Source organism: Aotus nancymaae, unplaced genomic scaffold (assembly GCF_030222135.1).
Source record: "Aotus nancymaae isolate 86718 unplaced genomic scaffold, 86718_ANA_hifiasm-v0.15.2.pri h1tg000041l, whole genome shotgun sequence".
NCBI lineage: Eukaryota > Metazoa > Chordata > Mammalia > Primates > Aotidae > Aotus > Aotus nancymaae.
In genome coordinates, this window is record NW_026988455.1 from 24,465,260 (window position 1) to 24,482,923 (window position 17,664).

The window sequence follows — 17,664 nt, forward strand, 5'->3', positions numbered from 1 at the left end:
AGTAGACCCTTACAAGCTAAGATCACAAATAAAACTGAAGAAAGACACCATTTCTCACCCATAAAACGGACAAAACCACATATTTGACAACATATGTCACTGGCAAAACTGTGAGGAGAAAGAAACATTTTACATATCTTAATGCTGGTAAGAATGCAAAATGGGCTGGGCACCATGGCTCACAAAGCTCAGGAGTTTGAGAACAGCCTGGTCAACACAGTGAAACACCGTCTCTACAAAAAATACAAAAATAAGCTGGGCATGGTGGCACATGCCTGTAGTCCCAGCTACTTGGAGGCTGAGGTGGAAGAATCACTTGAGTCCAGGAGGTCAAGGCTGCAGTGAACCATGATCACGCCACTGCTCTCCAGCCTGGGCAACAAAGTGAGATTCCATCTCCAAAAAAGAAAAAAGAATGCAAAATAATACAGAGTCGATGGAGGGGAATCTGCTGAGATCTCACAAAATTATACATGAACTGAAGATTTGACTCAATTCTATTTCCAGAGATTTATCCAGTGACACAACAGCAAGACCTATTGACAAAGGTAGTCATTGTAGCATTTTTTTTTTTTTTTTTTGAGCCAGAGTCTCATGCTTTCACCTAGGCTGGAGTACAGTGATGCGATCTTGGCTCACTGCAACATCTGCCTCCCGGGTTCAGGTGATTCTCCTGCTTCAGCCTCCTAAGTACCTGGGATTACAGGCGCCCACCACCACGCCCAGCTAATTTTTGCATTTTCAGTAGAGGTCGGGTTTCACCATGTTGGAAACCCCTGACCTCAAGTGATCCACCTGCCTCGGTCTCCCAATGTGTTGGGATTACAGGTGTTGAGTACCCTGCCCAGCCCATTGTAGCTATTATCTGTAACAACAGAAGACTAGAAACAACTCACATGTCCAGTAATAATGGATTACCAAATGAACTAATACAGTACAGCCACACAATGGAGTACTATTCATCTGTAAAAAACAAGAGCTCTACATACTGCTAAGTGGTCACCAACACACATTGTTAAGCAGAAAAAGCAAGTAAAGAGTAAGTCAAGTGGGTACATATTAACTGGATAATGATAACAGTTTGTCACCAAAAGTGGAGTTTTATCACCCATCACTGACTTTCCAGTGGAAAAGAGAAAAGATCCTTTACTATATAGCTTTATTATATCTATCTGTTGAAGAAAATAGAACCATAATTTATAAAATAAACTATTCTATGACTCTAAAACAGCTAAAACTATACTAAAACATAATATGCATGAGAAACAAAATAAAACCAAAACTGTTTAACAGAGGCTTACTCAAACACATGTTCCAAAGTAAGACCAACTATTTTAAGTAAACTTTGTGTAGATTCAAATGCTCCAATGATAAAGACCAATGTCTGATCCAGCAGGTCATTTGGATTAGAAATTCTAAACCAATCCCCATCTACATCATACTTACTGACTTCCAACCCTATGACTCACTCCTCCCCTTGAGTTCTCGCTTAACTGTCAATAGGTTCTCAGAAACTGAGACTTTACACAAAACAATGTAAGGTAGGTCCTCGAATATTGCCAGTTTACTGTTCAAAGTTGTTTCCTTCTAACACTGATGAGGAAAAAAAAACTGGTTTTGTTTTCCGTGAAGTCACAGTTTGCAAGAACTTACAGATGGCATTAAGTGAGTACTCACCATACCTTTGTTTGAAAATGTCACTGAGACTCTACCAAGATGATACTCTCCTGTTGCTCTGCAGATTTTATTTTTAATTAAATTAAATTAAATTTAATTAATTAATTTATTTTTTGAGACAGAGTCTTGCTCTATCTCCAGGCTGGAGTGCAGTGGCTATCTCGGCTCACTGCAACCCCCACCTTCCAGGTTCAAGTGATTCTCCTGCAGCAGCCTCCCGAGTAGCTGGAATGACAGGTGCACACTACCATGCCCAGCTAGTTTTTTCTAGTTTTAGTAGAGACAGGGTTTCACCATGTTGGCCAGGATGCTCTTGATCTCTTGACCTGGTGATCTGCCCGCCTCAGCCTTCCAAAGTGCTGGGATTATAGGCGTGAGCCACCGCACCCGGCTGCTCTGCAGATTTTATAAGCTCAGCTTTGTATGATCCACAGTCGTCTCTGGGGATCCAGCAGGTAAAGAAATATGACAATATAAACTTGAAAGAGAAATAAGAAAATCTGAGAGATGAGCGATAATTATCTAAGGAGGACACATGACAATCCATCTCCAAAGAAAACACTCACAGAAAAACTCCCCAGTAAGGCAGGAGAAGTCTACCAGGCAACAAGAACCATTTCCTTACAGACAGCTTCCCACTGTCTTGGTGCCTTCCTAGAGGATCACCCTAGGATCAAGAAACTCAAGGAAAGCCTCCAAATGAAACAGACGAATAGCAGAGACATAAATAAACTCATAAGCGGTAGGGCTAATATTAGAAAGGGTTTTTTAAAAAGTAATTTATAGGCAGGTGCAGTGGTGCACGCCTGTAGTCCCAGCACTTAGGAAGACCAAGGCCAGCTGATGACTTGAGCTCATATGTTCAAGACCAGCCTGGGCAAGGTGGCAAAACCCCGTATCTACAAAAATATAAAAAATTAGCAGGACATGGCAGTACTTGCACCTGTAGTCCCAGCTACTCAGGAGGCTGAGGTGGGAGGATCTCTTGAGCCTGGGAGGCTGAGGCTGCAGTGAGCCAAAATCAGCCACTGTGCTCCAGACTGGGTGACACAGCGAGACCCTATCTCAAAACAAACAATCCTGACCTCCCTGCCTATCTCCCGCTGTAGCCCTCCCAGCTCTTCACTCTGCGGGCCTCGGGGCACAGCCCACTCAAGACTCCCTACTTTGATGCTGGCATCTCATCCACTGAGCAGAAAATGCCTTGATACCATGAGATGCCCACCTTGGAAGAACAGTCAGGACTCTTACACCCTGGAGCCACAAGCCTGGGGTCCCCCATCCTGGTACCTCCAGGGCCACCTGCTGTGGAAGGTGCTTCCCTGGATCTAGAGGACAAGGAGGGAGAGGAGTTGGAAGACTATCTGGATAAGATCAACTCCATCTATGATGCCCTGTCCTACAGCAGCCCCTCTGATTCCTACCAGGGCTAAGGCTTTGTCATGTCCCAGGCCATGTATGTGTGAGCTGCCATGTGCCTGGCTTCTCGCATCTGACCTGTTGATCACTTAGCTTTCTTGCAAAGGATCTAGTGCCCCCTGACCTCTGGCAAGGGCACTGTCAGTTAACATACATGTATCCCATTTGTGACTTCTATCGTGGTGGCTGCTCTATGAACCCTGACCCATGAGTCCAGAGAAACACAAAATGATAATGCAATCCTGGTAACCTTATCTCATGGTGCAGGAGGTGGGGAAAGTGCTTCTGTTCAACCTCTGATCCCAAGGACTCTTCTCTCAGACTGTGACCTTAGACCATACCTCTTTCCTCCCACCAAAGCCCTGACTCCCCCAAAATCACAAAAAAGACCCTAGACCTATATTTTGTCTTCAGGTAGTAAATTTCCAATAAGTCTGCTGGAGTGGATGCTAAGGGTTTCCTGCTGCTCAGACCTGAGCCCTCCAGCCAGCAGGGTCCCACTTACGCCCTCCCCACTTGTTCCCCAAAGAGGGGAGAGGGGGACTCCTGAGCCCAAGGCAGAGTTTTCCCAGCATCCTCCTGCCAACAGAAGTCTTAGGGTCCAGATCCTTCCTTGAACCCCCCACCCACCCCAATTCCTACCTACAGAGCAAGCAACCCCACCCTAGAGCCAGACAGGGTGAGCCTCATGCAGACTGTGCCTTGACAGCTCCAGCCTTGGGAGAAGAATTTACTGTTAACCTGGACGACTAATCAATCACTTTACCCCTGCCCAGCGGAATAGGATCTAAACGTCCCCCTTCAGGGGAAAGTGCATCAACTGGATTAGGGGTAGCGACTGTTTTGTAAACCTACATTTCCTACAAAATATAAATTTATACTTTGAAAAAAAAAGTAATTAATATCTCCAGAAATGGAAGCTGCTTGAATCTATGAAATAAGCATGAGAATAAAAAAGCTGGGTGCAACGGTACATGCACCTGTATTCCCAGCTACTTAAAAGGCTGAGGTAGGAGGATGTCTTGGGCCCAAGAGTTTTGAGACCAGCGTGGGTAAAAGAAAAAGAGGGGGTAAGAGGGAAGGCACTTAGAAATTAAGTTGCTGACTGAAATGAAAAAAAAAAAAAAAAGAAAAAGAAAAGGTGAGTAAATAAAAAGGCAGTAAGCTCCCCTCAAAGAATGGGAAAATGGGCCGGGCACGGTGGCTCACACCAGTAATCCCAGCACTTTGGGAGGCCTAAGGTGGGCGGATCACAAGGTCAGGAGTTCAAGACCAGCCTGGCCAACACAGTGAAACCCCATCTCTACTAAAAAAGTAGAAAAATTAGCCAGGCACGGTGGTATGTGCCTGTAAATTCCAGCTACTCAGGAGGCTGAGGCAGGAGAATTGCTTGAATCTGGGAGGTGGAGGTTGCAGTGAGCCAAGATTGCACCACTGCACTCCAGTCTGGGCGATAGAGCAAGACTCCATCTCAAAAAACAAAAAAGAATGGGAAAATAAAACAAGTAACTGGGTGGGGGAGGGCAGTGGGAGATTAATCTAAGAGGCCGAATATCCAAGTAGCATGCATTTCAGATAGAAAGGAGGAAACAAGCGATAGTTAAAGAAGTAACATAAAACTCCACATTGCTACAGAATAAATCTATTTTTTTGTTCAAACCACAACACCCAGCTAATTTTTTGTAGAGGTGAGGTCTCACCATGTCGCCCAGGCAGTCTCACACTCCTGACCTCAAATGATCCTCCCACCTCGGCCTCCCAAAGCCCTGGGATTATAGTTTATGAGCCACTGTACCTGGCCTAAAGGATTAATCTAAGGATTGAAAGCCTAGAACAATAAATGAAAAAGATACACACTAATGGGCATTATCATAAAGTTTCACAAGACATAAAAAGACAATTCTAAAAGTTTCCAACGAATGGAGAATAAAACCCACTGGACACACACAAAAGATAAGAAATAAAAATGTCACCCAAGTTCCCTAAATAGCAACAATGGAAACTCAAAGACAAGAAACAGAGTAAATTTTGACTTAACAGTATTTCCAATCTAGAATCTTAACCAACAAAAGGACGAACCATCAGGGTAGAATAAAGACAATATCAACACAAAGTCTGAAAATACTATCTTCTATGTGCATTTTCAAAGATTGTTATAGACAATTTCAAAGACACACAAAAGGTATGAACAAACTACCATATACCCTACTTGTAGCTTTAGCAATCAATTCATTCATTGCCTATTCACCCAGATAAGAGTACCAACCAAAAAACAAAAGGCATGGCATTCATGAAACAAGGAGAATCCAACACAAAAGAGAGAAAAAAGGAATTCTCAGAATGGCAATGTTGCATCAGTCTAGACAGCAATCAACACAAATTAGAAAAAAACAAAAGATGCTAGAAAAACATCTAACATGAATTATCACATTTGACTTTGCAAGAAATTATGCTGAGAAAGGTCTTACAAAGCTATTGGGGAGTTTATGAGGTCAAGTTTCTAAGAAATTTAAGGAAATAGAAAAAAAAAAATCACTAACCAGGAAACGCAAACTGTTGTACCAAACAAAAAAAGTAATTATACTACATTACAGTATTCCGTATGTATACATTAATTCTAATAGAAACAATACATACAATTTTAGCCAAAAACATTGTTTTTTGTTTTTGAGATGGAGTCTCACTCTGTTGCCCAGGCTGGAGTGCAATGGCATGATCTCAGCTCACTGTAACCTCTGCTTCCTGGGTTCAGGTGATTCTCCTGCTTTAGCCTCCCGAGTAGCTGGGTTTACAGGCACCCACCACTGCACCCGGCTAGTTTTGTATTTTTAGTAGAGATGGGCTTCACCATGTTGGCCAGGCTGGTCTCAGACCTCAACTGATCCGCCCACTTTGGCCTCCAAAAGTGCCAGAATTATAGGTGTGTGCCACCTTACCCGGCCATTTTAAGAACTTTTTCTTTTAAAAAAGTTGATTTTATTTTTATCAAATTAATAAAAGTTTGTAATTGAAGATATGAAGTAGTGCTAAATGGCTTATAACAAAAAATGGTAGGTACTCTAGAGGTAACGATTTTTAACTCATTTTTATTTTTACTTTTCCAAATTTATAAATAATAAGAGTATATGAATTTCTCTTACAAATTGACTTGAGGATTTTAGCTCTTCCCCTCCTACTAGCCTTCTAATAATGTTTTTGGCTAAAATTGTATGTATTGTTTCTAGTAGAATTAATATACTGAATACTGTAATGTAGTATAATTACTTTTTTTGTTTGGTACAACAGGTTGCTTTTCCTGGAGTTTAGTGATTTTTTTTTTCTATTTCCTTAAATTTCTTATAAACTTGACCTCATAAACTCCCCAATAGCTTTGTCTCCTGGTAGTATCAGAAATGGATTGAAGTGAAATGTTGTCTGCTGCAGAACTGCTTGGTTGCTGGTGGGAAGCAACTCCTCCCCTTCCCACATTTGGGTGACCAGAGGTGCTGTGTTGTACTGAATTACATAAGAGAATAGGTGGAGGCCGGGCACAGTGGCTAACGAGTGTAATCCCAACACTACGGGAGGCTGAGGCAAGAGCATTGCTTGAGCCCAGGAGTTCAAGACCAGCCCAGGCAATATTGCAAAACCCCGCCTCTACAAAAAAAATTAGCCAGGCTTGATGGCACACACCTGTGGTCCCAGCTAGTCAGGAGGCTGATGCAGAAGGACTGCTTGAGCTCAGGAGTTCAAGTCTGCAGTGAGCTATAATTACACCACCACACACCAGCCTATTTGAGAGAGAGAGAGAGAGAGAGAGAGAGACACTGTCTCTTTTTTTAAAAATAAGAATAATAATAAAAGAGAGAGAACAGGTAGGAAAAAGCACTTTGGTTTATTTTTCTTGTATCTTCTTAATTACACAACACTGAAAAATAACCTCACGGTCTCTTATGCTAAAATATCTAACAGGTCAACTAGGATTCACACAGACCTACTTTGGCTTTAGGCCTATGCCATATGCTATAAAAAATATCAAAGAATAAGAAAATGTAAGATCAAAGTACTTGTTAGGATTAACAATCTCCTTAAAAAAAAAAAAGACCTCTTGGTTTAGTTCCTTCAGTTACTTAAACCATATTACACATCACCTTACTCAGCAGCTATCCTCCTAGGAAGATGACTTCAAAATCGATAAAGAAAACAGCAATGTTCACAGCTATAAAAAAGAATGAAATCATGTCCTTTGCAGCAACAAGGATGCAGCTAGGGGCCGTTATCCTAAATCAACTAATGCAAAAAGAAAAAATCAAATATTGCATATTCTCTCACTCGTAAGCTGGAGCTAAATCTTGGGTTCACATGGACATAAAGATGGAAACAATCAACACTGGGAACTCCAAAGGGAAGGAGGGATGTAACAAGGGCGGAAAAACTGCCTGCTAGAACTACTATGTTCACTATCTGGGTGACGGGATCAATAGAAGCCCAAACTCCAGCACCATACAATATACCCTTGTAACAAACCTGCACATTTACCCCCGAATCCAAAATAAAAACGGAAATTTAAATAAAGAAAGAATGTTGAATTTGGACTGCTGTATGCTGTATGCTGTACATAAATGAACTTTGGAAAAGGAATTACAGTTTCAAATGACAGAGACCTGGGAGGTTTCACCAATCAATAAACACCTGACAGCATTTCTTTCAATTAATGAGAAGAAATAAAAATATTTTATTGTAAACATTATGATCAACAATAACAACAGTATTAAAAGTGCCAGGCACCTACCTAAACATTTGACTCACAGGACATTTAGTCCTTAACCCCAATAGGTACATGAATAAATAGTACCATTTTTTAGCCAGGCACAGTGGCTCACGCCTGTAATTCCAACACTTTGGGACGCCAAGGTGGGAGGATCACTTGAGGTCAGGAGTTTGAGACTAGCCTGGCCAACAAGGCAAAATCCCAACTCTACTAAAAATACAAAATAAATGAATGAATGAATGCTAGGCATGGTAGCACATGCCTGTAATCCCAGCTACTAGGGAGGCCAACGCAGGAGAATCGCTTGAACCCGGGAGGCGGAAGTTGCACTGGGCCAAGATCACCTGGGCAACAGAGCAAGACTCTCTCTCAACAAAACAAAAAAAAAGTGTCCCATTTTTTTTAGATGAGAAAAACTAAGGCTCAAGAGGACTAAACAATGTGTCAAGCTTTATATGCTAATAAGGACTAGGATTCTGAATAAGCTCTCAGATGCCTTAAACTTCAGTCATCACTAGCCCAGATTAATCTTACTGACAAATATTAAATATTTAAATGAATATTATCTTCAAAAAGAAAAGCTAAGAGCCAGGCGCGGTTGCTCATGCCTGTAAGCCCAGCATTTAGGGGGCCAAGGCGGGCAGATCACAAGGTCAAGAGATCAAGACCATCCTGGCCAACATAGTGAGACTCTGTCTCTAAAAATAATTTTAAAAATTTAAAGGAAAAAAAAAGAGAAGCTAAAATAAAGATAAGGGATACTTAGAAATCTTAATTCTTGTGGTTTTTCTACAAAGGAACTCCAACTACTATAGTAAATAAAAGAAAATTACCAAAATCTGTATTAGGGAAAAACAAACAAAATAAATAAATAAATAAATAAATAAAAGAAATTGTTCTAAATCATGTAAACAAGTTTATACTATTAATAATAATTTTTCTAGGATAATTCTCTGATTCATTTGTCAAAGAACCCTAACATGTTATGACAGACTGTTTTCAACATTCAAATCTATGTCTGAAATGGAGAAGAATGTTTTCAAGTCACAAAGAAAGTATGACTTACCTATTTTATAGGGTATCCTATAAAATTCTGTTTATCTTTATTTTGGGGGAACTAAAAATTAGGCAAAGATTAACTTTTATTCAAGTTGTATCAACTACAGACCACAAAAATAAGAATTAATGTAATTTTTATAAAAATTTCCACACCAGTGAAGTTCTTTCAAATAAACACAAGAAATTCCAAGTTTATCTTTCTTCCTTAAAGTTACTCTCAATATACTAAACCTCACTAAATCCAACTCATGTCACCTCACTTTAACTCTTTCAAAAGAAATAACTCCTTTCACTATAATCCTATTAACAGGTATTTATAATTCACTTGCTAAATTTACTAGACATTTATAACTTACTAGAGGATTATACAAAAATTTTGTGTGACTACCTCCTTTTCAAGAAACTTAAATCTGCTTAACATATGCATGCGTGTATAAAATACTAGAAAGGACAAAGTTTTTCACTAGCTATTATGTGAAAGTACCCAATTTTACACTTATTTGAAATTTATTGTATTAAAGTATGTGTACAACCACAATGCCTACCTGCATCAGCTCTGGACCGCTGGCCAGGTGTCTTTCCGAATGGGGTCTTCATTCATCTGTATTTAAGTGAGCAGCAGAGCTGCTGGACTAGGGTGAAAATTCAATATTCTCCAATTTGAAATTTTTCACAGAATGTTATGTTCTCGTTAATCCACCATCCAAGTGTCTCTTTTACAAGTTCAGCAAAAATAGGTGAAATCACAAGCACTCTGTAAAATAGTGAAACAGTTCATTACTACAGCATCAAGAGAGCAAATTATGCCTAGTGAGCCTTTAAACATAAAATTTTAAGCAAAAGTATTTGCTGTCCCAAAGCAATTAACTTTATTTCCTAAGACCTGGTTTCTCAGGACATGGCAAAACAGAAAGGAGAAAAAGAGGCAATAGACTCTTTAAAAAAAGAAGCCTGAGACAAGTGCAAGACCCAAAAGTAAAGTTCTTCCAACATCAACTGGAACACAATACAGCTGTTGTCTGGCATCCCCATTATTATCCTAAAGCATCCTGCTGCTAGAAACCAGAAAAAGGTGGATGTTGGAACCTCACAGAAGATTTAGACAGCATGGCCCATCTCTCTGATGGATACAAAGAACCAGACTATGGGGGTGGGTGACAGGGGTGTGAGGTCACTGGGAAAGCAAGAGTGGAAGGGACACCATGGGGGCAGCACAGGAAATCATGTTCAAGACAGAGCAACAGCGAGGCTGAAGATCAGTAGTCCAGGGTCTTGGACAAAAGAAAGAATTATAGCCAACAAGTCTCTGTGTTTCCCTTTCTGCTCACAAGCTTCCAGAAACTAAAGAAAAAGGTCCAGGAATTCCGGAGATGCCTCAAAGAAAGTTCCTCACCCATGTAAATGCTAAAGTCATTTTATGGAAGCAAATTATCTTTTAAGCCAAATTTAGTTCCTAGAGATATAGCAGGTCTGTCTCACTACTCAATGATCTACAGAGACTATGCCTAAGATGAAGGCTATCAGGACAACTGGTTGCTTACTTGCCTTCCCCTGAGAGCCTAGCCAACTGCCACATCAAATCTGGTATCCCTGTTTTCCCTCATTCAACTCTCTTCCCATTCAGACCTATCTAATGGGCCCCTATGACTCTCTTCCCTGCCTGCCCAAACCTCTCCAGAAGGTAAAGTGCTTTGGCCACATACTTCTTAACATATGCATATGACCCTACCCGCCAATAGCTCCCCCAAAAGGTGGCTGTTTATATTTCTCCTCGTACACCCTAACACAATCTCTCCTACCTCAAATCCTCACCTTAGAAGCACATGCCATAACACTAGTTATAACAGCTATCCCTTTTTGTTAGTTTTCTACCTGTTAATCTTCCAGTCATCTACACACATTTGTTGAAGATTATGGTATCTGGTTTACTTCTTTTCCTCCTATGATTCCCATTAACATTCCTGGCAATCTCAATATCCATACATATGATCCATTCAACCTCCCCCCTTGGTTCTTTAGACACCCTCCCTTCAACCCACTTACCCTATACTTCATCTATTCTCACAGTCCCAACATAGACCTTTTTATCAACAATAACTGTAATAACCCCAAAACCATTATTTCACACTCAAACCAACTCTCATCATTCTAGTTTTCTTACACTGACACTCCCATTCCAACAATTATTTGATGCCACCAGTACCACCTATCTACGGCTTTACTGTTTTTCCAATATCGCATTATCTCCTCAGGGACTAACTTCCCTCATTACTCTGCTTAAGTTTTCATGGATGGTCAATCACATCATGATGATTATTATTCCACTGACTTTCTCAATTTTCTTACCCTTCTCTTCCTGTCACTGTTGTGTAGCAAACCCAAACCCAAATCCCTTCCTAGAGTACTTACAACATAAAGCAGTTAAACATGGATGAAAAACATACAAATTTTCACTTCAAATCTGTCATCTCATATCTCACATGAGCATTCAACAAATACCCACAGCCTAAGCAGATAGGCTTGCTATTGGCTATGAAAACAAATGCAAAGATAACTACTCATCACTTTACCAGCAAATTGACTAACTAATCAGTACCCTTTGTCTCCATAATAAAAGATGCACTATCTCTGAGCCATGTTCAACCACGTCACTTGCCTAACCAATCCCATCCTTTTTCCTCTGTATACATTTACCACTAGCATGTCCCATCAGCATACAACACATGATGTAAAGGCCAGTTGCAGTGGCTCACAACAGTAATCCCAACACCTTGGGAGGCCAAAGTAGGCAGATCACTTGAGCTCAAGAGTTCAAGACCAGCCTGGCCAACATGGCAAAACCCTGTCTCCACAAAAGAGAAATAAAAAAAAAATAGCCAAACGTGGTGGTGTGTGTCCTTGGTCTCATCTACTGGAGAGGCTGAGGCAGGAGAATCATTTGAACCTGCGAGGCAGAAGTTGGAGTGAGCCAAAATTGTGCCATTGCACTCCAGCCTGGGTGACAGAGTGGGACCCCATCTCAAAAAAATGCAAGAATAATGAAGATCAAGAGCTTTTTATTTAAAATATATATATATACACAAGAGGTAGGCTGGGTGCGGTGGCTGAGACAGGAGGACCACCTGAGGCCAGGAGTTTGAGACCCCGTAGCTACTAAAACTGCAAAAATTAGCCAGGCATGGTGGTGCACACCTGTAATCCCAGCTACTTAGGAGGCTGAGGCAGGAGAATTGCTTGAACTTGGGAGGTGGAGGTTGCAGTGAGCTGAGGTCACACCACTGCACTCTATCCTGCACAACAGAGTAAGACTGTCACAGAAAAAAAAAAAAAAAAGTAATGTAGTATTTCCAAATTTTAAAAAACATCCCATGACTCCATTCCCTTTCTGTGCTCTTTACAGAACTACTTCAAAGACTAAGAAAAAAAAAATTTTTTTTTTTTTAAGATTACAGACATGAGCCACTGTGTCCGGCCAGATTAAAGAAATTTTTTAACTACATAAAATCAATTTATCCTAACAAATTCATTCGACCAAATGAAAATTTCAACTTACTGATATTCTGAACTATGCACCCTCCTCACTATCAGATTTAAGCTTATCTTAGCAATATTTTCTGCTGTTTTCCACTTCATAAAAATTTCAAGTTGAACTTGTTAATAAACCAAAGATTTTTTTAAACAGGAGTTGAAGGAAGAGTTGCAGTGGGTGAAGGATACAAGGTAGCTATTTAAACAATATTGGAACGCAAAATTAAAAAAAAAAAAAAAAAAGAACGCAAAATTCCAGATGAGAGTCCTTCCCTTGGCCAGGCACGGTGGCTCACGCCTGTAATCCCAGCACTTTGGGAGGCCGAGGTGGGCATACCACCTGAGGTCAGGAGTTCCAGACAAGCCTGGCCAACATGGTGAAACTCCGTCTCCTCTAAAAATACAAAAATTAGCCAGGCGTGGTGGTGGGCGCCTGTAATCCCAGCTAATCCGGAGGCTGAGGCTTTGCACCAGGGAGGCAGAGGTTGCAGTGAGCCGAGATCATGCCACTGCACTCCAGCCTGGGCAACACAGCAAGACTGTTTCAAAAAAAAGAGTCCTTCTCTCATGTTTAGATGTTGTCTAAAAAAAAGTCCTTTCTCTTTTTTGAGTTGCAATTAATAAATACTTCAACCACCTGATCTTATCCTGACTCCTGTTAAGACCAGAAAGAAATGCAGAAACAGATCAAAAAGAAAACACTGAGTGCTAACTAATGAAACCCTGGTTTTAACAGCTGCCATGTAAGGCTTTCAAAATTCAGATGAACTAAAGCTTTCCTAAAACAAATCCCACTCTACTTTGACTGGAAAAGGCTAAACTTACTGTGCTCAGGTTTTTTTAAAGACCTTAAGTTATTCTACTAAGTAACTTCGTAAATAAAAACTGAAGGAAACAACATTTTTCAAATTCAGAGTTAGTATTACTTCTAGGTTAGCAGAAGTTATAAAATATTTCTTCAAGTGTTATGAAGAATTATTGACAAACGGAGCTTAATTATAAGGAAGAAAGTCCTGCATTCAGAGACCCATCAGAAGTTGCTAAAACCATCAGGAGAAAGGTTGCTGGAGAACAATAATTGTATGGTATCAAAGGATTGCTCCAGAGATTACTTGTTAATTATAAAGAGGAAAATGTTGCTTTACAATGGAGCAATCTTGGCCTATACTACCAAGGAATTGAAAGATCAAACAATTTGGCATCATTAAAAGGGAATCAACCTCGCTTCATCCACTTCTTAATGTGATATGATACAAAGCAGACCACATCACTTATAAAGTACTACTCTTGTCAAAAATTTTTTATTTCCAGGTGAGGTGTGGCAATATAAAATATATTCAAAAGGCCGGCCACCGCGCCTTACACCTGTAATCCCAGCACTTTGGGAGGCCAAGACAGGTGGATCACGAGGTCAGGAGATTGAGACCATCCTGGCTAACACGGTGAAACCTCATCACTAAAACAAACAAAATACATATATTCAAAAAAATCTAGTCAAGCTTTCAGATATAATTTCTAGTTTATAGGAAATACAGGTGATGCAGAAGCAGCAAGTTAGACAACACCATGAGGAAACAGACAAATTAGAAAGGTGGAGTTTGGGGCCGGATGTGGTGGCTCACACCTGTAATCCCACCACTTTGGGAGGCTGAGGCAGGCAGGTCACAAGGTTAAGGGTTAGAGACCAGCCTGGCCAACATGGTGAAAAACCGTCTCTAAGAATACAAAAATTAGCTGGGCCTGGTGGTGCGTGCCTCTAATCCCAGCTACTCGGGAGGCTGAGGCAGGAGAATTGCTTGAACCCTGGAGGCAGAGGTTGCAGTCAGTTGAGATCACGCCACTGCACTCCAACCTGGGGGACAGAGAAAGACTGTGCTTCGGAAAAAAAAAAAAAGAAAAAAAGAAAGAGAGGTGGAGTTTGTACATGAAAAGTGGGCCATACTCTTCAAAAAGTCAATGTCAAAAAAGAAAAATGGTAGACATACTGCTCTAGACTAAAAGAGACTCAACAATAAGACAATGAATAAACCCTAAACACATGGTTGGTGGGGAGAGGTGGGTGAAAGCTACCAAAGACACTTAAGGCCAGGCAAAGTGGCTAAAGCCTGTAATCCTAATCCTTTGGAAGGATCACTTGAGCCTAGGAGTTGAAGTGATCAACATGGTATGGATAGCTGGCTGTGGTGGTGCACATATGTAGTACCAGCTACCAGCTACTCAAGAGGCTGAGGCAAGAGGATCACATGAGACCAGGAGGTCAAGGCTGCAGTGAACCATGATGGAGCCACTGCACTTTAACCTCGCCGACGGAGTAAGACCCTGCATAAACACACACACACACGCACACACACACACACACACACACACACAATCTTAAGACAACTGGGGAAATTTAAACGTAGACTAAATAATAGATACTGTGAGATTATCATTACATTTTAAAAGGATGACGATGTTGTGGTTATGCCTGAGAATATATTCTTTTGAGAAACATGCTGAAATATCTAAAGAGGAAGACTCACAATTTCTGTAAGTTAACTTTAAATGATTCAGGGGAAGAAAATACACACATGAGAGATAACATAAGTATCAAAAGACAAAATTACAATAATGTGGTTTAAGGATCTAAAACAGCTTTATTTACGATTCTAGAATCAAACAACGCTTTGTTCCATAAAACAGAATGAGCATTCCAGTGGGCAGAGCAGAGGCTCCTTGTATAGACAGAACAGGCCTGAAGAAAGCAGAAACAAAGAACTGGGAAAATAATTCAAAATCAAATCTACTGCAAGTTTAAATTATTTTCAGTCTTAAAGAAATGTGATTATGGGACCTGAGTCATATGACAGGCGACTTTAGTCCTCTGATTATAGATCAGCCTCTTTACCTACAGTGTTCTGTAAAATGTTGTAAAAGACTAAAGGGCTCCAAAGACAACCCCTATCCCTCTAAACTTGATCTTCATTACAGATTAACTTCCCTCTTACTTCTCTTACACATAGACCTCAAGACTACCATACTAAGATGGAATGTTAAATAAACTCTTTTAAATTGGAAAAAGAATAGAACTGTAACTAATCAAATTGCTACAATTCATAAACCAGCCTTGTATGGAAAATGTGGCAATCCTGTTAAATTTGTTTTCTGACCAAATAAGCAAGACCTTAAACTTTTCAGCTTCAGAGGGCTGGCTCCATTCCTCTGGATTCTGTTACCCAGTTGGCTACTCTCAGCTTTGCACTTGAATTTTTTCATTTTGTTTTTGTTTTTGTTTATTTGAGACAGAGTTTCACTCTGTTGCCCAGGCTGGAATGCAGCGGCGCAATCTTGGCTCACTGCAACCTCCGCCTCCCGGGTTCAAGCAATTCTCCTGCCTCTGCCTCCCGAGTAGCTGGGACCACAGGCCTGTGCCACCACACGCAGCCAATTTTTGGGGTTTTTTTTGTTTTTTGAGACAGAGTTTCACTCTTGTTGCCCAGGTTGGAGTGTAATGGCGCAATCTCAGCTCACGGCAACCTCTGCCTCCCAGGTTCAAGCAATTCTCCTGCCTCAGCCTCCTGAGTAGCTGAGATTACAGGCATGCACCACCACACCCAGCTAATTTTGTATGTTTATTAGAGAGACGAGGTTTCTTCATGTTGGTCAGGCTGGTCTCGAACTCCAGACCTCAGGTGATCCGCCCGCCTTGGCCTCCCAAAGTTCTGGGATTACAGGCGTAAGCCACTCTGCCCAGCCTGAGTAAAACTTTTAAACTTGACTATGATCCTTTTGATTATTTCAGGATGGCAGAACAAAAGGTGAATTGGTCATTTCAAAGTTACTTTCCTTGTAAGGAAGGAAAGAGAAAACAGGATAACAGAAATAACTGATTGGGAAATGCAGTATCACGCCAATTGGAACTGCCCGGTTTGAGAAATTAAGGCTATTACTCTCCTGATTTCTGGGAAGGTCTGATAACACCTCAGTTTAGTGATCTGGAACCTCAGCATGGGTTGCTCCATTTAGATTTTAGTCTGGTCTGTTGTGGCCTAGTGCAGGCAGGAGACTAGCTCAAAACAATGGCACCACCTACAATTTTTATTCAACATGAATATGGCAAAATATCTGTTAATGTAGGTGAAGAGCACATTAGTATTCACTAACATTATTCTGTGAACTTTTATTTCAGTTCAAATTTTTCATAAGAAATTAAGAGGAAAAAGATACTGAATTGTCCTCTGCTAAGTCCAACTTTATTAAATATAGTTACGTATCCAGGCTTGCACTTTTACTAAATAATAGTCAAAATATGTCATGAACTTAAATTCTGAAACTCAAAATTCTCATTCTATAATAATCTCAAAGGATATCGGAAAATTCTCCAACTACTTATCAGAAAAATGACTGCTTACTAAGCACTCACTGTGTGTCATGAACTCCTCACAAAAACCATGAGGAGGGTAGGTACTATAACTATTCCATCTTGGAAATTGAAAAACTGCAGCACAGACATTAAAATAATTTGGTCAAGGTACCACAGATTCCAGCTAGCATTGTCAAAACTTCCTATTTTAAAAATAAACACATAGATTGCTTCAATAAAGGAATAGGGTATCACAAAATCAACAACAATGTATTGTCTCCAATAAGGCTAATACATGAATATTTCAACATTTTAGACATAAAAGCAGTAATTCTGAGGAAGTAGAGTCTACATATCAAAGTATTTGTTACCTGCTACTATCACTGAACAATACTATTTATAAAAAGAAAATAGGGCTAAGCGTGGTGGCTCACACCTGTAATCCCAGCACTTTGGGAGGCCGAGGTGGGCGGATCACCTCAGGGTGGAAGTTCGAGATCAGCCTGACCAACATGGAGAAATCCTGTCTCTACTAAAAATATAAAATGAGCTGGGCATGGTGGCAGGCGCCTGTAGGAATTACAGAATCCCAGCTACTCAGGAGGGTGAAGCACGAGAATCACCTGAACCCAGGAGGCAGAGGTTGTGGTGAGCCGAGATCGCACCACTGCCCTCCAGCCTGGGCAACAAGAGCAAAATTCCATCTCCAAAAAAAAAAAGAAAAGAAAGAGAAAGAGAAAGAAAATAGAGCAAGGCACGGTGGCTCACACCTATAATCCCAACACTTTGGGAGGCCGAGATGGGCGGATCACCTGAGGTCGGGAGTTCAAGACCAGCCTGACCAACATGGAGAAGCTCCGTCTTTACTAAAAATACAAAATTAGCCGGC

General features: G+C 40.7%; 1 protein-coding gene across 3 annotated transcripts in view; it reads right to left on the reverse strand.

Annotated features, from left to right (window-relative positions):
• Positions 1-17,664, reverse strand: part of SPIN1 (spindlin 1) — an 85,450-nt gene that overhangs the window by 43,310 nt on the left and 24,476 nt on the right. For all 3 annotated transcript variants that reach the window (XM_012463436.3, XM_021671895.2, XM_012463432.3), the window contains exon 2: positions 9,451-9,659. In XM_012463436.3, the coding sequence (XP_012318859.1) occupies positions 9,451-9,502 (52 nt within the window). In that variant the 5' untranslated portion in view covers positions 9,503-9,659. The remainder of the gene's footprint in view (positions 1-9,450; positions 9,660-17,664) is intronic.